Below are 26846 nucleotides of genomic sequence, written 5' to 3'. Positions count from 1 at the left end.
CAAGCTCATCCTGAATCGTGGAATCAAGCTTGCGAATTCGACGACGCGGCGCAGCCTCCTCTGATCGCAGACCTGCAAGAATCGCCCGCTGGGCTTCGGCGAGATTCCAAGGCTTAGGCTCGGAACTTTCCCCAATTTAGGAGCGCACGTTCGGACTGGTGGAGCGGCGTTCCCGACCAGGTACAGCTTCCCTCCGATTCCATTCAGAAGCGTCTCGCGCTAGCAGGAAAACTCCTTCGGCACAAAGATGACGCTTAGGAAATTATCTCCCGTGGGATCCTTAGGATGCTCGCGGGGAAGTCGAATGCATTTTCGAAATTCTCCCGCGCGCTTCTCTTCAGGTAGCGATTCCCTCATTCAACAGTGACGAGGCATAGGACGAATAGAGCAGAAGTGTCCATCCGATTCCGCGTGTATGAGATGCTGCGGTGCAGCCTCGGAAAGGCGTCGAACATCTCTTATGTGTATGCCGCGCCAAGAACGCTGATCAAGCACCGACACTTCTCCGAATGGAGAAAAGGTCAGACCGAGGAAGCTCGGAGCGGAGCATGAATCGGTGCGCGGCAATACGGTTTGTTTTTGAATGAAGTTGGCAGATGAAAAATTATTCATGGAGATACAGGTGACCTCTTGCTCTTGGATAGAGAGATGAATGCGATCATCCATCACTAGCCGACCATCGAAGATCGTTCCATATCAGAATTGAGCCCTTCTGAAGGTAACAGAAAGTGGTATTCACCCAAATTCAATGCTCCGGCTGTGAACACGATCTGACCGGTGGTCGAAGATCCAGAACGCCATTGACGATTCCTAATCCGTACCTCTTGAATAATCTAAAGCCGAGCTCAGTTTCCAATCGATCCTACTGGCAATCGCAGACCATGCTACTCATTCATTGGATCGGACTTGGGATTCAGGTCTTTTTTCTCCCACTCGTTTCTCAGATGGTCGCCCAGATGAAGGGCCGCAACGTTGGTGTCCGCACGCCACTGTCCTCTGAACTTGCACGACAATCTTAACACCTGAATGGACGAGACTGAGAGGTCATCCGTCGTACCGAAGCCAGAGAATCAAGCATAAATCTCACAGCCTTTTTTGTATTGCCTGATAGCTATCAGCCGTCGGAGACCCGACCGCCGATGCTCTGCTCTTGTGCTGTTTATTGTGCACGCCCACTAATGGAAGAATGATGGACCTTGCCGTAGCTCCATCGAGTCTCGAATGGCTTGTCCCAAGACTGTTCAGACCCGAGCCGCTGCTTGACAACGGGTTGTCTCACCAACGGTTGGTTGTTCGACACCCCCTTGAGGCCCTTCCACCTGATATTGTGACAATCAGACAGCGAGTTGTCGGACAGCGAGAATTCCGAACACTCATTTGGGTTCTGCGATTCATCTAGAATATTATAGCATTCCTAATCCCAGAATGGCTTTCGCAGCGTGACTGCGAGAGTCCACTATTAGATGGGGATTCCCACCAAGAGCACCGAACGAGGGCTGTGGGGAATTTTAAACTGGACTAAACGTCTGAAAATGCTGATGGGAGTGCGAGAGATGTGGATTCTTTCGAAACCCTGCTTCAGGGGATAAATCGCATTCGACAGGGTCAAGAGCTCTCAGTGGCCTCAAACGGAGCTACTCCGTACTGTAAAAGGAGCGGGGCACTCCTTTTGCTGTATAAGGAAAGATACTCCTTCAGAAATTCATGAAGCTATCAAGGAAGAGAATGAACGCTCAGAGAAAACCGAAATGTTCGCGGCTCACCTCAGTGGGCTCACCTCGACGTCCCGCTCTCGATGACGGATTCACTGGCTCGACTGATGCGTCGATTAGTCCTCTGCGGAGAGGGATGTATTTGCTGATGCAGTCAAGTTGCTCTATTGAGAGCGTTTCATTCATTTTTGGATTTCGACATCCCAGCAGTTCTCCCCTGTTGGATTTCGAAGGTTCGGCTGGATTCGATGAGAATCACCTCCTCAAGCTTATAGATTCGCATGTTCAAGCTTTCATTCAAAGACGTTCAGAAAATCACTCCTGTTCACAATTTTTTTTCTCAAATATGATGCGAGTCGAGTTTATGAGAATTTTGGAGAACCGAGAGTTCCGCTGGGCGCCTCGGGAAACTAATGGCCCCGAGCTCATGGGAGAACCTCAGCTTCGGAGAGGCGCTACCTGGGTCGGATATGCTGGAACTATCGATTAAGCCATAAGAGCAAAATAATGAGCTTCGAGGAGGACCATACTCGTCAGTCTCCAGTTTGGAACCCCTGAAACGATTCACAGTCGCTTTGAGCGGAGCATCATCACTATGTTCTGTGTTCGCTGGCTCAAAGTTGAATACTTGCGTCACCAACACCCAAACGGAGCTACTGAGCCCAAAGATGATGGTCATGATACTCACATAGTCCTCATGAGATTAACAGATTATGCCGCGGTAAGCGAGGTTCCCGCTCCTTGCGAACGCGTTCATATACCGAGGCCACCATTGTGCCATTACTGCACAGCGCTCATCAATCCACGATGCTCTCCTCCTTGGTCGCAATCGTGCTCGTACTCCTGTCGTATTCGATATGGTTCGTCAATTTTCCGTGAATCTCAATTATACTGTATGAATCCACAGTGCAATATCCGTGTGAGGAGTGCCTTGAAGAGTTCCCCATCTGCAGCCATTGAACGAGGCTCCCCGAACAAGGTAAAACACAAATTCTTCTGATGCAGGCGCCGTCTGAAGTTATTTCGAGTTCTATGGAAAGCCGGGCATGTCGGACCCCGAGGAAACATCATTTCCGGTAGCTACTTCGAGATGAAGCGTCATGGATGCCTGATTCTATTCGAAAAATGGTTCAAAGAGTATAAGTCCGATACGATTGGCTTCTACTACGGCACTCAACCATTTGTTATATCGAAAAACCTTGACTTGGCGAAGCAGATCCTGATCAAAGATTTCCAGAACTTCAAAAACAGAGCGGTGCGTAGTTTTTCGCGACCGACTTCGGCTGAAAATGGTCCAAGAGATCTCCTTCCTGCTAGCTCGAGGCCCTCCATGATATATGACCGCTTGCAGAACAACTCCCCACTCGAAGCGGCGCATCCTATGATCGGAGCTCATCTGCTCTTCACAAATGACGATCGATGGGAGCGAATTCGGAATTTCATGACGCCAAGCTTCAGCACCGTCAACTTGAGGGAGGTGGGTAGTCTGCAACGGATGTCACAACAAAAGAGCGAGATACGGATTTTCCGATGAAATTCATTACTATTTGTAAGAACGAATCGGAGGGGGATCTGCGTCTACTCCCGCTTCCGACAAACGTCAATCGTTCCGGAAGGGAACACAGAAAAAACAACTTCCATAAATGAAGGGTGCTCGGGTAACGAGCAATGGAAGTCGTTCGAGGAATTAATCATCGATCTTATTCCCAGATCACAGATTCCGTCTCCTTCACAGATGTTTACACGCTTGACCAAGTGCATGGATGTTTTCATGGAAAACCTGGAAGTTGCTCCCTTGAACTCAATCGACGTCTACCCTCTGATACGTCGTCTCACTTTGGACAACATAGCGCGAGCAGCTTTCAGTGTCGCGACCAATGTGCAGGAGAACCCTTTCGGATCGCCCCCGAAATTCCAAATCGCCGCCGAGAGATCGATAGACCTCTGGGGCTCACATTGGCTGAGTCCAGTAGCGCGTGCGTATGAGTTCCCCGCCACAGGACTGGATTTCTGAGTTTGCCGAAATAGTGTGAAACGCGTGGATGCTCACGATGGCTATTATCTTTCCGTTGTACGACCGATCTTCTAAGATGCCGAAATCTCGGAACCCCCAGTATGCCTGAGACCGGTGGGACAATTTCTCTTTCGGAAACTGCGAGCCATGGGGCTAGTCGAGCACCCCCAGGATGCGATGTCAAACTACATGGAACAATTGACTGATTTGAGAAATTCTTCAAGAAAGGTAGCGCCCAAGGACAACCCAAAAGATTGCCCCGAAGTGATATGAGCCAATCTCGGAATAATCCTCCATCGGACTGCGAGGCAGATCTCACATTGACACATGGCCATGCGGTATACGGCTCAAATTGCTTGCAGATTCCGGGAGGACCGCAGTCAGAGACCGAATGGGTCGATTTCATGCAGAATTTGATCAATGGAGCCAGACGCGAAACGATGGACTCCCGGAAGTTCCATAGACATCTCGGTTTCAAACTCTCAAGGAATGAAGTGGTCGGAAACTGCCTCCTTTTCTTTCTAGCAGCGTGAGTTCTCCGACGCGATCATCGCAGGGTGTTGGCGGCCTGCGGAATCATCCGGTCGGGGAGAAGTGGCACAGGGCAACACCATCCGTCTCGTCAGCATCGGGATAACTTGGAAACAGGCAGAACTCGAAAATAAAACGACTCAGATGCGTTTGTGACATTTCAGCTTCGAAACTACGAGTTCTGCCCTGAGCTTCCTCATATACAGCTTGGCTAGAGAGCCAGAGATTCGAGCGCGCCTTCGTCATAATCTTCAGAAAAGTCTGGAAGAAACTGGATATGAGCTCAGCTATGATTTTGTGATGAACCATCGCTACCTCGACATGGTTATCAACGAGGGGCTGCGACTCTATCCGACCGCCAACGGGTAAATCCGATCGAAAACTAGCGTTCCCAAAGGATTGAAATCTCCCAAGGCTAGATCAACATGCTGCGCACATTGAGCTTCCATGCGAGACAACCCGATATCATCATCGGATAGAATCATTCGAGCTTCTAAAGACCTGATAACTTAAAATGAATGCTCAAATGACATCAGGCTTAACAGCTCGCTTTGCGCAGATTCTTGGGTCGCGCAACCATCAGGGATTACGAGTACAAGGGCATCAAGATACCGGCTGGAGTTGATGTTCTTTTCCCAGCCTTCCACATCCACCGAGACCCGAAGAACTTTCCTGAACCGGAGAAATTCGACCCAGAGCGTTTCAGCCCTGATCGAAAGGTGAGGCTCAAGGCTCCCAGAGAGGGGAATGATCATCAGATAGAGAATCTAAGTTTTCCTCGTCAGACGAGACTCCGTGGAGCGATGGACTGCCGCTGAACTCTCGGCCCAGCCTGGCCCACTCATATCTAGGAAACCCAATCATTCCAGAATCAGACCCCTTCGCTTGCCTATCTGCCTTTTGGGGCAGGCAAACGGTCGTGCATCGGGAATCGATTCGCGCTGATGCAAATGAAGCAGCTTATCGCCAGAATAGTGCTAAAATACGACTTTCATCTCGTCGCTGAGAAACATCGCGGGCCGCTCAAATTGACGGACAGAGCATTTGTATTAATCGTGCCTGGGGAGGGAATTCATGTCAAGCTCGTTCCGATATAAAACAAAACTCACTACATCGCCAGAAGAATATCTCTCAAGTACTTAGACCGCTGTAGCAGAAACTCAATGATACGAAGCGTACCGAACGATGAATGCATCCATGGCTACCGGCATAGTCTGACTTCAGATCGGAAAAAATCCCATGTTCTCCCTCAGAAGCTGGTGGAACACAATTCTTTACCTTGTTCCGTGAGGCCAATTATTATTGCTTGGAAATAGCTACTGATGAAGAATTCGTGTGAAAGGAAACTCGGGAATCCATGTCCATCGATTCTGTTAGCCAGATATGGTAACGCCAGTGCCCCGAAGGCGACGCTGAGCGTTACCTCGCGTGAGCTGTGCGCAAGCTAAGGGACCGATCAGATGAAAAGTCCGCATATTTCATGGTTCGTCCGGGCTGTCCCAAGGAATCCGCTAGAAGCTTGATTAGCATCCAGAATAGCGAAGTTTTATTCAACCCTAATCCGTGTCGTAGCTTTCCGACCGTGCTTCGTATGGGAGGCGGAGGAACGGACTTTCGAAAGTTCAGTTGGAGATTTTCCTTTTCTTCTAATCGATGGAGCGGCGGCATCGGCATGCCCAGAGGATTCGGGTTCGCAACAGAAGTCCCACAATGTACGGAAAATTGCGGAAGTTTTCCCTCCGAGAACTTCATCCGTGAAGCACTTCTGCGCATTTCTCTATCAACGCTGCCTAAGCGTTCTCATTCGACTTAATGTCCGCAACTATCCAGTCGCACCGCCGCTGTGGAGTCAATAAGTCAAGCTGGACGCTATGTTGCTCTCTCAGTCAGACTGTCAAGCGATCCGGTGTCAGAAGAGTCCGATGACATCGATGACTATTGAATTCCCGCCTGATCGTCTCGGGCGTATAGGATTTTCCGGAATATTACGATTATCGAGGACCTTCTGACGCTTTTTTCGTTTAGAGCATTCAAGGTGACTTTTGATCTGAGTGTGATTGAAAAAAAGCATCTATGAGTTCCCTTGCAGGAACTTCAGGGTTGAGAACGCAAACTATTGCTCGTGAATAATGGCGCCAAAGGCAGGAAATAATTCTGTTTCTGCTCTGTTGACGACCACCAAGTGAAATATAATAATAGAGGGCAGTAGCCATAGGAGATATCTGAAAGCACTTTTTCTCGGTATAGACTCACGTCTCCCCGAGCGGGGCACTTAAGGGCTGCTCCGAGGAGACCATCGGAACCGAGTCCTATCGTACAGCCGATGTTGACGATACTTTCGGTCTCACGATTAGCAAGGGATGGGTACTACCAGAGACGGGCTGGATGAGGCAGAAATGCAAAAGGATTCGTCGGTCGCATACGAGCTTTCGGTTCGTTCGTATCGCGTCCCGAGCTTCCCTCCGGAAACCCGGCGACTTTACATCGTTTTCCCTATAGCTGTGATCCCCTCGATGCCAGACAACCTGTTCGAGACGAATTGAGGTTCCCTATCCCCTGCACTATAAGATAGCCGTATATGTGTCACCTCAAAACCCGTGAGAGCTACCTCAAGGAGCGAGCCTATCGTCATGGCATCCGCTCACGACTTGCAACTGTCCTGGAGAGAGTTCAACCAAGCTGCACCGCTCAATCTTCCGTGGACAGATCCATCATTGTCTCAATCGCCACTATCTTCTCTAGTCACGCTGCCGCGACGAGCTGCGCTGCTTTGAACTCGCTCAGAGACCGTTTGAGACGACAGAATGAGCAAGCTTGCAAGCATCGAGGAGCACCGGGGTCGAGGGAACATGCGCGGGCGACAATGAAGCATCCATAAGTCATGCGCGACGCCCGATCATGGGAATCGAGGATGAGCGGCGAACTTTCTGTGATCCACAGTATTGTATTTTCAGAGAGAAAACATCAAACAGCAACAATCGCTCAATTGCTTCTCAACTGGCTTGGAGCTCCGTTCCGTCTGCGACGGCGTCACAGTCCTCTTCGCCTAGTCTTAGCGATCTAGTCTCCCCGAAGATGTGCTCAGGCACCCTCGAAGAACCGTCAGGTACGTCACGTGACGGTCGAGGACACCCTTTCCCCCCGCTAAGACGGTCTCGAGGGATGTGAAGAACATGGAACCCGCGCGCGTCCCTGAATTTTCGGGAACTGGGTTCGAGACGCAGCAATGATTGGGCAAGGATACGAGGATACTAACTTTCATTTTTATTTTACTCAGAAACGACTCGCGTCCGATTCCCGGAATCAGAACAGTCTTCGTTGAGCTCAGTAACTGAAAGAAACTCCTCATGGGTGACTAAGTTCGGTCGTATCAACCACGAAACTACGTACCTGAAATCTGACGACTATCAATACTTATCTATGCTTGACTTCTCCTTATTCTCAAGTTTATTCTCTCCCTAGTGCACGCGAGCAGAGCACCGCCCCGAGTGTTCCGCCCCTGGGGCAATCATGCAGCGGACGCACCTACCGCTTCGTTTAACTTAGTGTTGTTTCCGGAGCTCACAGGTTTGTATTTACATTCATCATTCACAATCAGAGAAGCCCAAGCCGCTTCCGTAGAGCATTCTGTTCATGAGTAAACGCTGCCTAAGAAATCCTAACAATTATCTCGTGGAGCGACCATAGTGTCGAACTGGTATCCAACGGGCCTTCTCATCACTCTGACGCCTTACCTCAACAAAGACCCGCTTTGATTAGGAGGAAAACGCTGACCAAAATATACAAAACCGAATTGCTCTGAATGGGAAGAGCTCCGTTCTTGTAGCGGTTTTCGACACGTTTCCGATAATTCGTTTTGGAAGTGCCCTTGGATTTTTTCGTTGGTTTCGGGGGAGCCTTTTTGATAGGTCCGAAGCCGACGGATGGCTTCTTCGTTGTCGAAGTGGTCGATGTCAGCGATTCTTTCCTGGGAACAGAGATGGAGAAAATATTCGTACACGATCCGTGAATGCTCGCCCGCTTACTCCATAATAATTCTTTAGCACTGCTCAAATTCGTGGTTGTGTCGCTGGCTGCAGGGTCAGCTCCAAGGCAGAAAGCAATGCGAAGTCCGACAGTCAACAAAGAAACATTTTTTACGGAGCAAGCGTCGGACCGCGTTTGAGCGATGGTGCAATTGATTGCTCGAATAGCCCCACGTTTTGTTAAAGGCCAGTAATTCATGTTTCAGAATCATTCGAAGTCTCCCCCGTGCCATCGGCCAGACTCGGCGACACCGAGCTTTCTATCACTAAACGTGCGGCTACTCACTTTCTGATAAGGTAGGGGCGCCATAATTCGCACTTGTCTTTCTTAGGGCCGTCGGATGAGCGAGTGAAATTATTCGGAGCCAAGTTCACGTATTCCTGGCTCTTCTCTGTGTAGACCGGCCAATCCGCGGTGGATTCAGGAACCGAGGGCTTTCTGGAATAAGAAAATTGAAGAAATTAATCTCTAATCGACCTGACGTCAGCCGATACGATTGTTTCGGATGAGAGAACTCGTCATCGCGGAAGTCTCTCGATGAGGTCGCTCAATGCGAGCCCACGATAGTACCGACCACGAATGGAACAGGGGTCGAATTCTGCAGACGCCTGGAAAACCTTTCGTCGGTGTCTGAACAACGAACACCTCTGTGGACGGAACTACTGACAAGTAAACATCGGAGCTCCGATCAGGACTTTCGTGTCATCGTTCATCTAGTCGAAAGGGGATGCTGAATCGAACGCTCGGAAAATCACGAAGGTCGCCGTGGCAGCCGGTGTCGCGACTTGAGCTGCAATCGCATTACGTTGCTCGATAGCTCAGCGCTTGCGGCGCAAGTGTTCCGTGACAGCACTGTTCGTTAAATGTTCTAAGTAGATGAGAGCTCTTGTTCTGAGAAAGTCGTCAACCTTCGGTCAGAAGAATCCACCAAATTCCAGTAGCTGTCAGGTCATTTGAGTCCAGTATCGCAGCTACTTGAAACGGTCAAGGCTCAGAAAGCTTCATCGACCATTGATGGATAAGGCTGTCCGATCCGTGCTGAGGTTCCTCGATACGATCATTTATTAAACGGAAGAAGCTAATCATGAAGATATGAATTACTGCCCAGCTGTGTGTTGTCTTGACCCACTTGCTGAAAGCGACAACGTTCATGATAATAATCGACGCATGTAAAAAGCGAGTGATAGAGTCATCGGATCCCATCGAGCGTTTGCAACAGTTGATCGGGTCCATTGCCGGAGATTGCAGGTGGACCCGACGGTCCGGAGTTTCAATTCTTAAGGATGATTCGAGCAAGTGCCGATTCTGAATGGAAAAATCCAGCTCTCCCACAGATAGATACTATTCGTGTCGCAGCGCAGCGCCATGAAAATGCTGATTGTGAGTGATTCTTACGCAGTATACCATTCATTCGATCGATTGAAGGCTTTCCCATACATTTCGCCGGTGTAGTTGGCCCGGTTCGGGATCGTGGGGATGATGGTGGTGCAACCAAATCGTAAGCAGACACTTGTATCGCTGACTTCGTGAGCTGCGCTTCGCTCAAAAGGATCAGCTCCGCTCTGCATCAGGCGATCGGATTCCTCTGACCAAGGTTGTACAGCTATGGAAGAACTGCTGCAGAAATTCTCAGTGTATTGCAATGGGTACCACTCGATCATCTACGTTCTCACGCGGAATATCGAGGCATCATATCGATCCGGAGGAACCGAGAATTCGCGCCGGGCGGGTCTCGTCCGAAATCATCCCTCTTTCCCACAAGGCGCTCGAAGTTCCGTTGCCCTGACACCTGTGGGGGATTCAGGGGCAAATGGGAAGGAGTGATTCCCCAACGATGAAGAAGGTGCGGTTCCAGGACCAGTCCGGTAGCTCCCAAGTTCTCGAAGCGTCGCTCGGAAGTGCGGTATGGCGGTGTATGTGTGAGTGTGTGAAAATCTTCGGTAATAAACACTAGAGGCCTTGGCGCTTCAGTGACGTGCTTGCGGTGAAGGCAACTCATTGTTGCCATCGGATGAGAGGTGATATTCGGGAAGGAAAGTAGACACAGAATAAGAAAGCAACACGGTGGAAAAATTCTCACAGCCCACAAAACAAAACCCCCGTATCCTTAACCTCTCCTTACGGGACACCAGAAGACTGCGCGCTGACGTCGTTCACCATCGGAGGTGGCTTCCCCTCGCGGCTGTTCAACTCACACAAGGGCAATCACCCGTTTTGTGAGCGAAAACTGTCGCTTTTTGTCTGATGTTTTCCGCGGTTTGTCTCGTCGGTTCGCTTACTTCAAACTTGTGGTTTCCGAATTCTATTCAGTGCTTGAAAGACCGGGGCAACTATTCACCGTCTTTCCGAAGCTCGAGTAATGCGATGTATTGCTTCCCGAAAGCAAATCGGAATCATGACTTTCGGGACATCGTTCCAGGGCTGGTTGAATAGCTCGCAGCCCCGTGGACTCCTTGACCGTTTCCCTTGCTCACTCCAGACGCCTTGAATCGATCAGACCAAGAGGCGCGCCATGAATTGGGAATTTCATAGACTAGATGTTCTTTTCGAAACCTCAGGTGGTGAACAGGATCGAAAATTATCTGCTGACGAAAGAAAATGTGTCAACGATCATGGAGACATTCTTTATCGTCTCCGAGGACTACTCGATCAGTTTGTGGGGCATCTTAATCAACGCGACCTTCGCGTTGTTCGAGATGTTTCGTAAGTTGCTTGACTTGCTCGCTACTTGGCTATTCCCAAAATATACGTGAACGTTAATTTCCTACGTCCTTGGACTGGTGTGGTGTTGCTGTAAACCGGGGTCGGTATCCGAACCACGGCGATTTCGCTTCTGGAAGACGCTGATTCAATGTACCACAGGGAGCGCGACCGAAAGAGCTGAGCTAATCGCGTTTCTATCGCTTGGCGGATTCGGGTCCGGTAGAAGCGCAATCACCGAGGGAAAGTCGCAGCTCACACCGGGAGCTGGACTCGGAACATTAAACACGCTATGTGACATATCACCGAAACGTGAGGATCCAGCCAGGTAGACTATTTGAAATATAATAGGTCATACACAAGAAAAAACATCTTTAGTGGCGGCGCCATCAGGAAACAATCGTTGAACTCAGCAAAGGGTCATTCCAATAAATCAGACCTTAACCTGGATACGGCCTCGAAAGTCTTCGTACAGCTCAATCGACCAACCGTGAAAATGTGGTTTTGTACACAACGAGCAGAGTCCTTGATCGTCCCTCAGTAGAATTAGAAAGATTTCTTGCCTTCCACAAAACCAGAGATCATAAAAAATTATCATAAAAATTGCATCTGCGAATCGCTACTGTTCTGAGTGAGTGTTCGCCGCTATCGCAAGTAATTTCCCCTGTCGAACATCTGGATGCCTTTCGACCGATTTCCTCGGTGTTGTGGCGATCGGGCAAAGCGCTTTTGCATGAAGCCTTCTACCGCGAGGGACGCGACGGAATACAAACGAGGAACGAGCTCGTTCCTCGAAGGATACGAAAGGGTGCGGATCTCGCGCAAGAGATCTTGTGCTGACTCGCACAGTCCGATTTCATCCGAATATCGGTATGTTCCATCAATCTGGTGGAAGAGTGAGCCCCAAGGTACGAGAGCCGGCATCTAGGTGGACCAGCGAGCCGACCCATACAACACGGTATTCAAACGCTGAGCCGAGAAAAAACTTTGCGGTCGACAGGGAGATCGAGAAGGGACGCATGCTTGACAACAAGCAACCAGATGACCGACGATAGTCCGACGTAGCAAGCAAGCGACCGACCACACGTAGCTTTCATATTGCCTAATAGACGTCACTAGCGCTCCGGCGAAAGCCCCTCAACGACTGGTGGCTGGCTGACCGACCGTTCGTCCGCCTATCCACTAGATAGCGCGCCACCCGCCCGACGACGGCCCGTCGGTCGGCCAAGGAGCCGGCGATTCTGACGTAACGGTCCGCAAGTCACAGCGGGCAAGCACGATCGGCAGCACTAAAATTTCTATTATACGATTACGGCAGCCGCGGGCACTTTCTCCCGCATTTTCGCCAGCATTGATTCCATTCGGGAGAACAAGAGCATTTCTGTGCCTGAACTGCTACCGAAACGGCATGTGGATAGCCCGCACCTGATACGGGCTGGGAGCGCTGATCGGGAAAGGTTTCCGCTTGGGAAACATCTCGACGGGACTCTGCGATTTTCCGATTTTCCGATTTTTCGATTTTGCTTTTGGGAAAGCCGTCGTTAGGTCGATTGCGATCGTCGCGAACGAAGCCCGTGCATCGCCTAGTTCCTCGGTGTTTCCGAATCGGAGCGTTCCTGCGCCGATTTTTCGCTTGACCGCGGATCGGCGGCCGCTCAGGGTTTCCGATGGACGGCGAAAGAATATCAGATATCAGAATTACAGCTTCAAGTATCCTGAGTACTCACCCGGTTTTCACGAAATCTCCGAGCGTTTTGACCAATTGCTTGGAGAATTTAATTTCCTCGTCCGTGAACTTGTGCTTCCTGAACCACTCGGGGGTATTGTTGTAACGGGGCTCGGCGAGATTGGCTTCATGCGTCAACATAGATCCGATCATGAACGGAAGATCCGTGGTGTGCACAACTCCCATCCAGTCGGGCCAGAGTTTCAGCGACGATTTATGAGTGTATTGATAACGGTACACCGAGCGCTTTCGTTTCGCCAAGAACTGTCCGAAGAGGTTCGTCGGGCACGTGAACACAGCGTCGCCGTACGTTTGTCCGATCAAATTATACGTCGTCTCTTCTGGATAGCTGTCGATCGAATTTTCGAAGTACTGGTCAAAGTTGTGATAGATCGCCCCCCAGGGCGCGTCGAACAATCTCGGATAGATCGACGACGGCACTATCTTGTACTGAGTTTTGGCAATATCGCCCTGAGCAAGCAGGTTCTGGAGCGGGTAGTTGATGAACATGGTGCCTTCGTCGGTGACAGTTCCCATGAAGACCTCGTCTCCGTTAAGAGCCTTGACTTCTTCAGGCATCAGGGGATGAACCGGAATGAAGTCATCGTTATAGATAGGCAGGAACATGTCGGCCAGATGTCCGAGATGTGAAACGCCCTCGATGATGGATTTGGCCTCGGCTTTTCGAATGCACTCCATGGTCTCGTTGTACTTGCTCTCCGAGTATATTCCATAGGAGCAGTTGGTGAGTCCAATCAAGGTGTGGAAGCGGGAGATTTCATTTTTCATCTGGAACGTTATCAGCGACAAGGCCGTTCCCGACTCGAAGACGACCCGCTTGAAGAGGCCCTTCGAGAGCGGCGAGTACATGTGGAGTCCGACGGAAAAAGCTCCGGAGCTCTGTCCGAAGAGCGTAATGGCTTCGGGGTCTCCTCCGAAAACTTCAACGTTCTGCTTGATCCACTTGAGCGCCATCAGCTGGTCGTAGAATCCTTCGTTGCCGGGCGCGTCGCTGTGATGGGTACTGAGAAAACCGAAAACTCCAACGCGATAGTTGAAAGACACAAACAGAACATCGTTCAACGCCGAGAAAGGAAGTCCGTCGTTGTAGAACAAACTCGAGTCACCGAATTGGAAAGCACCCCCGTAGATGTACACAATGACCGCTTTCTTAGCGGAGCCGCCGGCCGGCTTCCAGACGTTAATCGTCAAGCAATCCTCACTGGAGTCGGAGTAGTCCACGGATACGTTCTGGCCGTGGATGTACGTTGCTTGCACGCACGGTTTCGAGAAATCTTTCGTCGCCTTGAGCTCGGCCCATGCTTCCACCGGGACGGTTTTCCTGAACCGCAAGTCTCCGAGCGGCGGCTTCGCGTAGGGAATGCCGAGGTACGCCTCGACTTTCTTGCCCTCGAACTCAAGAACTTTTCCCTGGATCGGTCCCGTCGACGTCCGGAGCACCTCTGTATCCTCGGCAGAGACGCCTAAAAGGAGCGCCCCAGCAAGCACGGCACTTGTCAGACGCATTTCGATCACTGCGGCGAATAGCGGCTTGCGGGCTCAGACCCGCGTTTGCCCCTTCCTCGTTGACGGGGACTTCTCACAGCCGGCAATGAACAGACTGCCTGCCGGGGAGCCGACTTCAATGTCAACGGAAAGGGAAATCTTCTTCGCGCGCAAGTGGATAAAAGTGACTGACAACTCCAGCCCCCGATACGGTCGAGTCTTTCACCGACAAATATATTATACATAAATATAATTTGTATTCGAAAGGCGCGACTCGGTCATAACTCAACGCTCGAGTCATTCATTCTCAGTCGTGGGCTGGATCAAAGTTCCGCTGGAGGAGCGTCGATTCTGGAACAAGGGGAAAAGACCCGATGGATCAAGCTGATACTTCGAGGGAGAACTCATAAGCTGCAACACGAACCGACTGAAGAACGGTATTGCGCTAATAATCGCCAGCGGCTGATGTATTCGGAATTACGAGATAAGGGTCGATTGGGCAAGATGGAGATAAAAGTCCGCTAAACTGTCGGTGAATACGGAGCAGATACCTAATCGAATTGAGCGTAATGATTGTTCAGACAGTTGAAGAAGCCATGCCAAGCTTACCGGACCGAAATTCGCAGGAGGTGAGTTATCGGTCGAGGGAGTTCTGGGGTTTCCCCTGCGCGGAGGAGCCATCTTGAGCGGGACTCCGGACCTCCGGAAATACGAAGCCGTGGAACGACGCGAGGTTGTCATGGCATCTCCCGCTCCCTTCCTAGTGCGAGACCTCGGCTCCAGACTTCGGTCGACAATAGCTCGTGGAGTTTAGTATTTTGTGGCACTTGCCCGAGGGAACGGATTCGGACCCGCGACCCACCCGTACAACGTCAATGATGTCATTGGGACCTTCAGATCGTCCCCTAACTTGGATATCCCGAAGACGCAGACTTTCCGATGACAAGACCAGAGAGCGAGTAGTCACCAGCGATATGAGTCGATGGCGATTCAAGCGCAATTCTCGTTCAGGACGCCTCATTGCGCAAAATCTCCGAGGCCGTCTGACAGTCCTCTGTCGACCCAGTGTGCTCACGGTGCGTCGGATATCAGGGAAACTTCCCGCAGAAAATGTGAGCGACAGGGTACTAGCGGAGCAGCCTTCGCGACGTATGTCAAAGGGAGCTTGGAAGCGTTCGTGATCATGGGGGGAAGGAGATATTCCGATTCGTGAGCAGCTGCGAAGTTTGTCAACTAGCTGCTCAGTGATCATGACCGATCTGCTCCTCTAGCGGAATCGAGATTCTCCGAAAAAATCAGATGACTTCGCTCGCACCGAGGGCGCATCAAGCTGTCAACGTAGGCACTTCATCTGGACTGAGACCTACTTCTTCAGCCAACCCCAGGACCTGTGGACGGTGGGAAAATCTATCGGAAATTATATCAGGCTTGCTTATTCGCGAATTCCATGTGACTAATCTCAGACATGACGTAACCATGGATACCATTGGATAATGACTAGAATGAGGGGACGCGTAAGGATGTACTCGGCGAGAGAGCTGGCAGAGTCTTGCGGGAGTCTCCAGCCCGAAAAACCTCGATGAATCGTATGACAGAAGAGCGACACGGTGAGCTCTGCCGATAGAGGCGAAGCGCCTCTATGATAGTCGTCAGTCTCCCGTCCAATATTTCGAGAGGCTCGTGGCATTTCACCAGACGCGTGTTTTCCCCGGGCGAAGAAGTGGCTGAGGGGAAAAGGTCGACCGTAGCCTGTAGGGAGTAGGGAGAATATGATTGCGCCTCCAGCTGCGCTGACGTCACTCCTGCCGTGTTCTGTGGTTCCAAGATATCGGCAGGATAAGACACCGGAAGAGCCGATTCGGAGATTCCGCAGCTCCCATGTTATGACGATTTTCCGATAGGTTCAGGTCTCCGTTCATTCACAGCGCACTGCTGTTCTGATTCCATCCAGTATCCGATCCCTGGGATCTGAAATCGGAAAGCGCACTATTGAAATTCCCGGACCGCAACAGGAGAAGAGAAAAGCTGTGGCTGGGGAACGGAACTGAATCCGAGACACCAATGGACCCCGAGGATACGAGTTAGACTCCGATTCTCCCTTTCCCTGCTGGCATGCCCTCGACCTCTCCTTTCGCAGGAAGCTTCTGGTGCCCGATCCTTCTAATATCGGACCTAGATCTATTCCCATTCCGCCGCTCGGGTATTCCTCCGAAATCGACAACTGCGGGAGAGCTTTTTAGCGGTGCTACAGCAATCTTTTCGTGCGACACCCTGGTTGTCGTCGGAGTAGTCGACTCCGCGGTCAGCAAGTAGGCCTCTGCCCATGAGTCCACCTTGAGTCATGCTTTCGCAGCTCCTGATTTTCGTGATCGGCAGAGGGAAGAAGAAATGATATCCCGGTGGAGAAGCCGGAATTGAACGTTTCCCGAATCCAGAGAAGGGATGGGGGCCAGGTCACAATATTCTCGTTGTATTCGGGGTCCAGTCAGAGAGGCTTCGAGGATACATCTCGAGGTTGTTTCCAAATTCACTGACTGAGAGTAGCCCATGATTGATTCCATGGAGGTAGGTCGCGGCGCCGGTGCACTCAGAAAGCTCGCCATGAAAGGATCAGAGAGCACTCATGAGTGTGCTCCTGAGGGAAGTAGCGAGAAAAAGTAGATGGCTCAGAGCACATCCATCCACCCTTCAGGCATGAGACTCGAGTTGGGAGCCTCCGGAGCGGCCTTCGGCGGTCGACAAGGCCGAGTTTAAAACCATTCATTCGACTCCTACACGGTCGACCTAGTCGTTTTCCCGGTCCTGGTGCCGTCCTGCTTCCTTCTGCTTATAGCACTTTGCCGGGTTTTCCCCGAAGGGGAAAAAACAAATTCAGTCAGCAAATTCACTTTGCGATTCTGTTCTCGCGAACTGGATTTGCAGTGAAACCAGAGCTGCACGCAAGTTGACGGGGGAACATTCTATTATAGTTGAATCGAAGGAGTCGTCGATTCTCATTTGACGAGAGTCGTTGATTCTGAGGAAGCCGAGGTCCCAACCCTCCCCTTCCCCAATGCAACATGAAGGGAAATTTCTGTTTCCCCTCCAGGGGGGCTCTGTTCTCAAGTTGAGCCAACCAAGCGAGTTTTTGCGCTACTCGCAAAGTGATGCGTCGATCCGCCCGATTCGGCTGGGAACCGCTGGCACGGATCACAGTCATCATGACCATCGCATCTGTGGTGATGAGTATCTTCTTCTCGGGGTTGTAGCCCCTCGATTATCTGGAAGGGCGGCCTCGCGGAGTGGAGCTCATTCTCTCGACCTGTGCCCAGAGCACGATCTCGTCCACTCAACGACACGTTTTTCACCTCGTACTGGATGTTTTCCTGCCGTGCGGAGGGGCAGTATTCAGAAGCCGGTCGGGTTGCCATCCACTGGTGTTGCCGTCTGCGGGCTGCTACTGTCGGAAGAGCACCACTACAGCCAGTGTGGTAGATGAGCTCTTAAGTGTCTCAGTGCCGTGGAGAACGCATCGGAGAAGCCCTAGCTACTTATAAAAGCTGTTTTGTAATAAGGACGTCGAAACGTACGAAATCACAACAAGATGGCGACTCCTATGCCGCTTTGTCATTGATCAGCTGTGAATCGATGAAATACTGAACGCCGATGTTGACTGTGTTCCGCAATAATCAAGACCACATAGACTCAACGAGTCCGCGATTTTCGGAGATGCGCGGCAAAAGGCAGGCCGAGTGGTCTCCATCTCCCCACGAACGAGACCCCAACCCGAAAAACGCTCGTCTGGTAGAAGATTTCGACTCGACCGAGGATAGGGATACCGAGGAAACTACTACCGAAGATGCGGAAATATGTCTGAGGGACGCTCTGGAGAACTGCCGGCATTTTCTCGCTTTCCGAACGCCCCAGCGGGTCGGACGAGATTTCTTCGACGTGGGATGTGTGCAATTGGCTCGCAAGCTTTTAGGGAACCACTTGGTGCGCCGACTGAAAGACGGACGTATACTCCGGGCGAAAATCGTCGAGACCGAATCTTACTTAGGAGGCCAAGATAAGGCGAGTCACAGTTTCAACAACCGAAGGACAGAACGCAACGAGCCGATGTACATGGAACCGGGCACGGCGTATGTTTATCTCACCTACGGGATGTATTACTGTTTCAACATTTCCTCAAGAGGCGAAGGAGCTGCCGTACTTCTACGATCGGCGAAACCGCTTAGTGGAGTCGAGGATATCCGAGGACTTCGTGGCGTCAAACTAAAGGACGGGGGTAGGAAACTGCGTCTGGCACAATTACTCAACGGACCTTCGAAACTCTGTACGGGAATGGCTATCTGCAAAGATGCGATGAACAAGGAATTCGTTCCCAGCAGTGAATTGCTGTGGATCGAGTACAGTCAAGACGCTGCTCCTGCGGAGCACCACATCGTCACGTCGAGTCGTATCGGGGTCGAATCCGTACCAAGAGAATGGGCGTGTCAGCCTCTGCGATTTTATCTCTTGGAAGATGCGACCTTCGTTAGCGTGCGGGATCGAGCTGCCGAAAAGGCCTTGTGATATTTCCTCGGATCCCCGCCGGCATCGTCATAATCAATATCAATATCGATGATGAACGTGGAGATCTCCCTCTAGCGACACAGCAGCTGGAGCGTCGATGGTCGTCTCGACACCCCTACTCGCAGCTCCTCGAACAGGGTTCGGTACTTTTCTTCCCGGCGTACAACAATTGATACTGCTCGTTTACTCTTCAACGGTTCCTCTTTTGGCAACCTGCAAAAAGAACAAACTACTTCCGGCTCCACGATCTAGTCTGAATATCCAACAAAGCGAAGCAATTGTGATTTTGCCCCCGGGCACTCATGAGAATGTTGATATTTAGAGAGATATTTCTCTGCGGGGTCTCTACACAATATCACTAGCAATCCGAGACCTCGATACTTCAAGGTTAAGAAGACTATCTGACAATCCCTTATGCGAAGTCGAATACTGCTCTGTTAATTTTCTTCAATCGTATACCAACTAGCAGATCGACGGTGTCGCATGTCCACGGCAATACGGAGGTGGTCGTGATCCTTTGAGTCTGTAGAAAAGACAGTGCGTTCACAGGAGCAGCTCTCTACTGTAAATACAATTCAGACAAAGTATAGGAAAAAATGAATAAATATATTGCGTAAAAGCTCAAGTCTCGAAGTCAGATCTCCGTGTGGCGTCATTAAGCAAGGCGGCGGGGGCAAGCTTCTCGGCTTCCTCGATCTTCGCCGACTTGACAATAGCATGCAGAGCGTCCCGTCGACGGGAGCGTTTTGGGATCGCGGTGATCCCATGGAGTCTGCTTTGGAAGGGGTTCTGATACATGTACCTGCTGGCTGGTCCCGGAACGAGGGAAATCTCGATCGCGCCGAGCGCGAGCGGAAAATAATTTAGGATAGGAGGCAGTGAGTCAAGCAGTGTTGCCAGAGCACGTATTCTGCAGAGAATGGTCCGTGGCGACTGTGACAATAGCATAGCCTCGTTTCGGAGAGCTAGGCTGGCATGACTTGACGCAGGGACCGCCTGCCTAGGAACTCTCACGCGATGGAAAGCCTTCCAAAGCTGAAAAAAATAAAGTCTGGACCGAGGATCGATCGATGCAGGAGGTTCCCAGCAGGATGGCGGTAGTCTGCAAAGAAGTGCTTCTCGAAAGGAATGGTGCGTCCACGATGATATGCTCTCACATTCGATCTCTGCAACCGTCGCTGCCGACATTCGAGGTGATCTTTTTTTTCCAGGCTGTTCAATCCTTAAGGGCGTGAATATGTGCGTAGCACAGGGACAGATATATGGACTGTTGGGACCGTCTGGTTGTGGAAAAACCACGCTGCTGAAATGTTTACTGGGCGACCTAGTTGCTGACTCTGGCTCGGTGTCGATCATGGGCCTGAACCCGGGTCGGGAGGCTAATCGTAAAGTCGGGTGAGCTCTCCGCTGCCGCTTGATTGGGGGGAATATTTTGCTCGGGAACGAAATCACGCCTTTATCGGCTCAGGCCGCTCAAAGTGTAATCCTCAAGCACAGAGAACTCACTGTGTTTTTCCAGGTACATGCCTCAAGAAGACGCCCTCTGCGATCTGTTTTCGGTCCGTGAGACTCTATCATACTTTGGAAAGATCTACGGAATGCCTGAGTCCTGTATGCACGATCGCATGAGGTTCGTATGCAAACTGCTGGGCCTCAATGTACACGACAGGGTAAGTGGAGTTATTCGTCCAGATGAGCGGATTGACTCTCGGCAGTTAAACAAGCGGAGACTGCGGTGTCACAAAGTTTAGTTCCAGTGGCGTCTCCCGCAGCTAGTGATTGATATATCTGTCTTCATCAGGTCAGACACATGAGCGGAGGTCAGAGAAGGCGTCTCTCATTGGCTGTCTGTATTTTGCATTCGCCTCCGATACTCATACTCGATGAACCTACCGTGGGCGTCGATCCTCTTCTGAGCCACGATATCTGGAGGTATCTGAGAACTCTGACCGACGAATCCGGTGCTACAGTCATCATCACCACTCATTACATCGAAGAAGCATCCGGTGCAGACATGGTCCGTTGAACAGTGAGAATATCTGGGGCGATGTGAGAAAAATTATTGTCAACGAAATCGGAGAGTGGGCTTAGCCCACAGACTCCTCGAGCATCTGAAGAGTTCAGAGTATTTTCCTCTGCACTCCTTCCTGACGAGCTAGAGAAAATTCTCTCATAGTTGATATGGATGAATCTCGCCATCCTGAAGACAATCTCCTTGCGTATGCAGGTAGCACTCATGCGCAACGGAGATATCCTGATCGAGAAGAATCCAAAGAAGCTGATCGAAGACTACGCAGTAGCGACGCTCGAAGATGTACTATTAGAAGTATGTCGAAACCCGGAAGGGGTCGCAAAGCACGCAGCGCTCCGGAACTCGGACTCAATCTCACCACCGTCGAAACCCTGCCCCCAATCGTTGGTGGCGGAGAGTTGCGTTCTGATCGCTTCTATGAGACGTGTTCGCACGCTACTTTTCAAAGAGAGGTTCGGAATTGAACGGATGCCCTGATAAATAAGTTCATGTACATCTGGTTCGATGAAGCATGACACACGGAATCGTTGAATGGCATGTTTTCCTTGCAGATGCTCCTTCGCGCGACATCCGGGAACCATACTATACAAGTGCGTTTTCCCTCTGATAACCCTGAGTTTATTCTTCTACACCATGGAATGCGATCTGCCCGACCTGCCGGTGGCGGTCGTAGATGAGGATCAAACGTCTGGGTCATGGCTTCTCAGCGGACTCCTCGACACGCAGGACAACATCAATGTCGTTTACACGAACCGATCGGAGGCTGAACAGCGTCTGAGAGACATACGCGTATATGCAGTCCTCACACTGAATAAAAACTTCTCGAAAAGTTGGAATTCGACCGTCGAGATCGATCGAATCAACCCGTATTTCAGGTCGGAACTCAAAAAAAAATGAGAGGAAGAGAAAAAATATCGTCCGACGAAGGGATGATGAGTAATCTTTTTCTTTCAATATTCAGGACCGCTGTAGAGAGGGCAGTGCGGGAGACCTACATGAATCCCCTGGTCAGCACCATAAATTTCGCCCCTTTGCTGAGACCTAGATACATTTTCGGAGACATCGGAGATAACATGTACAAGAGCGTGTATCATCGGGTCGTTGCCCAACTCAGTTTCGGACCATCGATGTTAGCTTCAGTGACCCACGTTTTCGTCAGTGCCCATGATGACTTCATTCATCGGAGCAAAACGGCAGGTCGGATTTTTTCATTCACAGGGTTGGCTCTATTGCGGAAGCTCCCAAGAAACTGTGTGTTGACGGAATATAAGAGTCCACATCTTCCCCGAATGATTTTTTTTCCAGGGTGCCACACGTCAGAGCTAGTGTTGTCATTCTTCATTTCCCAGGGAGCTCTCGTGTTGATTCAGACTTTCCTGCTGGTGATTTATCTGTTTTTCAAAGTGGCCGTGAGCATAAGCTTCTTCTCTTGGCTCCTCGTCTACTCACTCCTCGTGGGCGTCGGTTTCTCCGGTGCGCAGGAAGTTTGCTATTATCGGGAACGTTCATCTCGAACTCATTCGAGCAATCATTGATCACCCGGAAATTCCCGATGTGAATAATATCCTCAACGTATTATACCGTTTCAGGAATATCGCTGTCACTCCTCGTATGCTCCGAATGCTCGGAGTTCACTTTGGCGCTGTACATGGCTCTGCTCCTGAACATGGTCACATTTGTTATGTGTGGCGAAATATGGCCCAGAGAAGGAATGCCGGAGTTCATGAGGGACTTCGTGGCCCCCCTCTGGCCGATAAGTTATCCCGCAGACGCCATGGGAGTTATTCTGTATCGCGATCGTTGGTTCGAAGACCGCCTCGTGCAACTAGGCGTCGGAACAATGGTCGCCTGGATACTGATTCCGATATTGATTTTGGTTCTCATCAGCTCTTTCCGGAAGAACGGCGTTTTCTAGGGAGATAATTCCTTGAGCTAAGTTTTGTAGAGGGAGCCGTCTTTTTCTCGGGATGGTTATATCGAGATGTGAATGATGCGTGGAGAGAGCTTCGGTGTAGCATGCGGCATCCGATACAGCAAAGACTCTGAACTGGTCCTTCCCGAAACCGAGGCTTCTTTATTAGAGATTCCTCTTTTTCGAGGATTCACTCTTACTCCTCTCCCCGTGCATTGGAGTACTCCCGGGCGTACTTCCCTCTCCCATTTTGCACTATCTCGTGATTTCCAACTCGACTTGACTTCAGTTTTCCTCTGACTTCCGGAATCGATGCCCTGTCTTTCTCGCCCCCGGGATCCGGGGGCATCCAGGTCTCTTAGCCTCATCAACGTGTACCGAAAATCACCATGAATCACAGAAGACGGAAGCCTTTTTCGTCAACTTAGGGGACTACGGAACTCCGCCTCCTTGATCCGACTCCCGTGACCTGTCCCTGAATCCATTCAAGCCGACCGGTCGCGTTTATCGCTCCCGGTGGCAGGAAACGGAAATCGCAGAATCGTCCGGCACCGCTCGATGTCATTGTGGGCTGCGTCATAGCACTCAAATAAAGCCTTCGGGAAAAGTGACAGCACGATACATACAAATTCACGGCTTGTGTTATACCTGATTAATACCGCTACCAGGACATCACTGTCCTCATAGACAACAATTAGCTCCTGGGTATCTACATGTATCCATTTAATTAGAAGAATCGCCAACAACAAGGTCAGAGGAGACCGTGCCGGCATCATCTCGTCGCGAAATATCTGTCACGGTGGTGGTAGGCTAACAGGCTGTCAGAGGTAATCTGTCGGATCTTGGTCTGCAGAGAGTTCGGCAGGAAGCTCGTATTCAGCTCATATTCGATGACAGCGTCCAAACAGAGCGTTTGCAAGGTGGGACTGAAGTCGAGAACGTGCAAATCGTCGTGGTCCGTCAGGAAATCCTTCAAGTCCTGCAAGCAATCAGTCTTCCGTCAGAAAAACCAGTCAATTGAGACTTACGATGATCTTGCACACTCCGTTAACCCTCCACATAGCTTCCAGTTTGCCAGGGGAGAGTCGATCACTCACTTCCGTAGATTTTTCGGACTTGAGATATGCAGCCCTCTCCAAATCGTTCATTGGTGACGTTCCTCCGAATATGAATAAACGGCTCCCCGCGATAATAGAAGCGTGTCGTCGCCGCGCTCGGGGCGGTCCTGTCCGTCCTACATTGATGGGGAATTCGCGCCAGACTTCGGTTTCTATTAAACGAGAGGGAGTTTTAGACTTCTCCGGGCTCATCGGTTCGCGGATGAGGGCATCGATCCGATCCGGATCCGGGAATGCTCTCGTGATGATTATCAGACTTACTGGGATTAAAGCAGTACATGTTCCCGTAATGCAGCTTCTTGTTGCTTTCGTAGCCGCCGAAGATGTACAGTTCTCCATTGTATACGAAAGCAGAATGACTGCGTCTTCCCGGAGGAATGTCACCACGCTTTTCAGGATAGCACCAACGGAGAGTTTCGGTGTCAAAGTACGCGAGACGATTGCAGTAGATTTCGACATCCGTATGGAAAGGCCCATCAAGATCTCCTCGGCCGCCGAATATGTACATACGAGTGCCGATCGCGCAGGCAGAGTGGAAGTCGCGATGCGATAGAGGCGTGCCTTTGTACTCGACAAAAGACCAAGTGAAAGTATTCAGATCAAGCGCGAAGATGTCGTTGGAGAAACAATTATCGATTTCTTCGAAGCCGCCGAACACGTAAATCGATGAGCCAATGAGGCACGCTGTATGACCGTCCCGCGGGCCTGGAATGCATCCCGTCGTCGGGATGAGGCTCCACTGGTAGGTGGCTGAAAGGAAAGATTGATGCTTTTATTTCACGCCATACCACGAGATTCCAGCTGAAGCCAGGAGATAGATTGATCGACGCATGAAAATCACATTATGGATGGAAGGAAAAGGGGGCTCAACTCACTTGTGTCGAATCTGTAGAGCTTGTTGCAGGCGCCTTTATCGTTCCGCCCTCCAAATAGATAGACTTGATTGCCGTGGGCGACAACCGCATGGCCATACCTTCATCGAACGGAGAAATTAATTTCGAGACAAAGCTGTGCGAATGTGTTCTCCTCCACACCTCATACTTCGTGACGAACTCTGAAGCTGTCACTGATACCGGTCATTGACAAGACACTCACCTCATAAAAGGCACATTTTTCGAGAGTTCGGCCGGTGACTCGACACTTTGCCACTGTAGAGTTTGCGTGTTCAATTTGAAAACGTCGATTGGCTCCGCGGAGAAGTAGTTCCCGCCGGTACAAAACCCACCGAATACGAATATAGTATCACCGACTAGTACAGCTGAGTGATTCACGCGTTTCGGACCGCCTCTTATGTGTGCGATCCATTTGTAACCCGCTCGTTGCAGCTGTAAATCGAAAGTATCTGTCAGTCTGAACGCCAAGGATGTCCAAGAAGTAGTACCTGGAAAGCTCAATATTTCAGATCAGCTTGCGATCCTGGCATAGAATGATATGAGTGCTACATTCCGCGATCCCGAGGGCTTTCCCTGGGATGTGCCACATTCGACTTCTTATCTAGAAGATAGGGCTTCGATTCGATCATTGATACTCAATAAGAGATCTCTAATCTTATTGTGAGATTTTGATCGATTCGCTTCGAGCGGACATCAGTGGAAAAAATACCCGAGATTGTTGGATTATCATTGACCCTTGTGATCGGTCGGAGACGGAGATCTCTGAGGCGATTCAGAGGAGATCACAAATTCCCGTAGGGTCAGGCACGGACGCCAATTCGAGAATATAAGGGCATGCCCAGGCATACTCGGTCCTACGGGGTCCCTCATTCTTAGTTTCAGAATCATATTCCCCGATCCCCTTCGCCTCTCCTGCTTCCGTCTCGGATGCAGGGGTGCACGAGTGGCGAATATGACCTCCAAGCCTGGAAGTATATTTGAACCTCCAGGAGGAACACATATGTGGAAGTGACACAGGTATCGCTTATTCTCGAGCTGCTTGACACGTTCTACTTCCCTTAGTTTTCAACACGGACGCTGGCCGGAGGTGCACTTTGAACTCCTGATAATTTATTTTGTTCCCGTTGCGACCACTTGATTCACACCTTCAGAGGAACGACTCCTAGGCCTTGATTCCAAAAGGTTGCGGGAGACCCCACTGAGGTGATAAGTCATGAATTATGACTCTTGATGAATGTCCGATATCGACATGGAGATGTCTCGGAGACTGACGATGAGAGACCCCGACGGTGACGTCAAGACATGGGGTTATCGAAACATTCTGAATGCCCTTGTGGCTCCAGAGCAGTATCTCTATCGAATGCTCATATGTTTGAGTCACGATTAGGCTTCACAGGGAACCGTATCAATTCGCGCTCTCAGCCTCACTTGAGACGTCTGGAGGAAACCACATGCGACCGCCGCGCTCGGGCTAAGCGATTCTCCGGAAGATTCGCGTTTTCTCGCGGAGCCCGGTCACGATTCACGGTGCTCTCGAGAGCTCGTCGATGGCTTCCGCCATGCCTCCGAAGGAACTCCCGGAATTTTCTAGAATCATCTATGAGTAGTTCCGAATAACGGACGAATATCCCATCAGTTGGCCTGAAAGAGCTCGGGCTACAAGATCGGAATGGGGACTGACGGCGGAAACATCGAAAAACCCACGATAGAGATAATGCCCTCCCGAATGCACTTCGCTACGGATACCGATACCGATGATGAATGGATGACGCTCAATGTCAACACAACGAATCGAAAGTTGCTTCGCCTGCAGAGCTTCCCGGCCGGGCGATTCGAGACAAAATTTATCTATCTCATCTTTATTCTATCTCTCAAGATAGGAGCGATCCATGGAAATAGCGCTTGAGTTACTTTTTGGCGAAATCGTTATAGCCACATGGATCGACTCACTCAGACAACGAAGCGGTGCCATCTGCACATGCGCGGTTAAGAGAATATGACCCGGAGGTCTCTCGTCTCTCCTTCGCAAACGCTTCGTGTTCCGTTTCCACAGCTTCGAATGGAAATATCATTTTTTCTTGAGAGAAGCAAATGGATTCGAGCACTTTTGCCATGGATCGCT

General features: G+C 50.6%; 5 protein-coding genes across 5 annotated transcripts in view; 3 read left to right on the top strand and 2 right to left on the bottom strand.

The window, feature by feature from the left end:
• The first annotated feature begins 2492 nt into the window (after nt 1–2492).
• LOC100908678 (cytochrome P450 3A9) lies at nt 2493–5382 on the top strand. Its single transcript, XM_003739483.2, has 9 exons — nt 2493–2572; nt 2718–2967; nt 3064–3189; nt 3448–3688; nt 3827–3954; nt 4089–4255; nt 4422–4622; nt 4817–4976; nt 5127–5382. The coding sequence occupies exons 1-9, from the start codon at nt 2520–2522 to the stop codon at nt 5352–5354; spliced, it is 1554 nt and encodes a 517-aa protein (XP_003739531.2). The 5' UTR covers nt 2493–2519; the 3' UTR covers nt 5355–5382.
• Nucleotides 5383–7660: 2278 nt separating this feature from the next.
• Nucleotides 7661–14303, bottom strand: LOC100904215 (cholinesterase 1). The gene is made up of 3 exons (XM_018642126.2): nt 12711–14303; nt 8569–8721; nt 7661–8224 (listed from the first exon to the last, which is right to left on the bottom strand). Exons 1-3 carry the CDS (start codon nt 14234–14236, stop codon nt 7993–7995), a joined length of 1911 nt encoding a protein of 636 aa, XP_018497642.2. The 5' UTR covers nt 14237–14303; the 3' UTR covers nt 7661–7992.
• Nucleotides 14304–17639: 3336 nt separating this feature from the next.
• On the top strand, nt 17640–18963 carry LOC100904072 (probable DNA-3-methyladenine glycosylase). The gene has a single exon (XM_003739535.2). The coding sequence runs from the start codon at nt 17861–17863 to the stop codon at nt 18767–18769; it is 909 nt and encodes a 302-aa protein (XP_003739583.1). The 5' UTR covers nt 17640–17860; the 3' UTR covers nt 18770–18963.
• Nucleotides 18964–19815: 852 nt separating this feature from the next.
• LOC100903924 (ABC transporter G family member 23) lies at nt 19816–22716 on the top strand. The gene is made up of 9 exons (XM_003739534.1): nt 19816–19900; nt 19981–20164; nt 20289–20439; nt 20571–20786; nt 20997–21253; nt 21353–21676; nt 21763–21998; nt 22107–22274; nt 22391–22716. The coding sequence occupies exons 1-9, from the start codon at nt 19840–19842 to the stop codon at nt 22714–22716; spliced, it is 1923 nt and encodes a 640-aa protein (XP_003739582.1). The 5' UTR covers nt 19816–19839.
• A 195-nt stretch (nt 22717–22911) lies between these two features.
• Nucleotides 22912–26846, bottom strand: part of LOC100908540 (kelch domain-containing protein 3) — a 4650-nt gene continuing 715 nt past the window's right edge. Inside the window, exons 2-6 of the mRNA XM_029113315.1 lie at nt 24927–25156; nt 24707–24804; nt 24093–24581; nt 23811–23983; nt 22912–23707 (exon numbers count right to left, since the gene is read on the bottom strand). Of these exons, the coding sequence (XP_028969148.1) occupies nt 23486–23707; nt 23811–23983; nt 24093–24581; nt 24707–24804; nt 24927–25156 (1212 nt within the window). The 3' untranslated portion in view covers nt 22912–23485. The remainder of the gene's footprint in view (nt 23708–23810; nt 23984–24092; nt 24582–24706; nt 24805–24926; nt 25157–26846) is intronic.

Source organism: Galendromus occidentalis, unplaced genomic scaffold, assembly GCF_000255335.2.
Source record: "Galendromus occidentalis unplaced genomic scaffold, Mocc_1.1 scf7180000076543, whole genome shotgun sequence".
NCBI classification, from domain to species: domain Eukaryota; kingdom Metazoa; phylum Arthropoda; class Arachnida; order Mesostigmata; family Phytoseiidae; genus Galendromus; species Galendromus occidentalis.
Note: the sequence above shows the minus strand (reverse complement) of the source record. Positions and strands in the feature narration are given on the sequence as shown.

Excerpts from the sequence above, each read along its gene's own strand:
- LOC100908678 (XM_003739483.2), top strand. The coding sequence starts at position 2,520 with ATGCTCTCCTCCTTGGTCGCAATCGTGCTCGTACTCCTGTCGTATTCG. Across the intron at positions 2,573-2,717 it reads CTCCTGTCGTATTCGATATG|GCGCCGTCTGAAGTTATTTC; the intron begins GTTCGTCAATTT and ends CTTCTGATGCAG. Across the intron at positions 4,623-4,816 it reads CTCTATCCGACCGCCAACGG|ATTCTTGGGTCGCGCAACCA; the intron begins GTAAATCCGATC and ends CGCTTTGCGCAG.
- LOC100904215 (XM_018642126.2), bottom strand. The coding sequence starts at position 14,236 with ATGCGTCTGACAAGTGCCGTGCTTGCTGGGGCGCTCCTTTTAGGCGTC. Across the intron at positions 8,722-12,710 it reads GGAGATTTCGTGAAAACCGG|AAAGCCCTCGGTTCCTGAAT; the intron begins GTGAGTACTCAG and ends TTCTTATTCCAG. Across the intron at positions 8,225-8,568 it reads CGCCCCTACCTTATCAGAAA|GAAAGAATCGCTGACATCGA; the intron begins GTGAGTAGCCGC and ends CTCTGTTCCCAG.
- LOC100904072 (XM_003739535.2), top strand. The coding sequence starts at position 17,861 with ATGTTGACTGTGTTCCGCAATAATCAAGACCACATAGACTCAACGAGT.
- LOC100903924 (XM_003739534.1), top strand. The coding sequence starts at position 19,840 with ATGCAGGAGGTTCCCAGCAGGATGGCGGTAGTCTGCAAAGAAGTGCTT. Across the intron at positions 20,440-20,570 it reads GCCTCAATGTACACGACAGG|GTCAGACACATGAGCGGAGG; the intron begins GTAAGTGGAGTT and ends TGTCTTCATCAG. Across the intron at positions 21,254-21,352 it reads ACGCTACTTTTCAAAGAGAG|ATGCTCCTTCGCGCGACATC; the intron begins GTTCGGAATTGA and ends TTTTCCTTGCAG.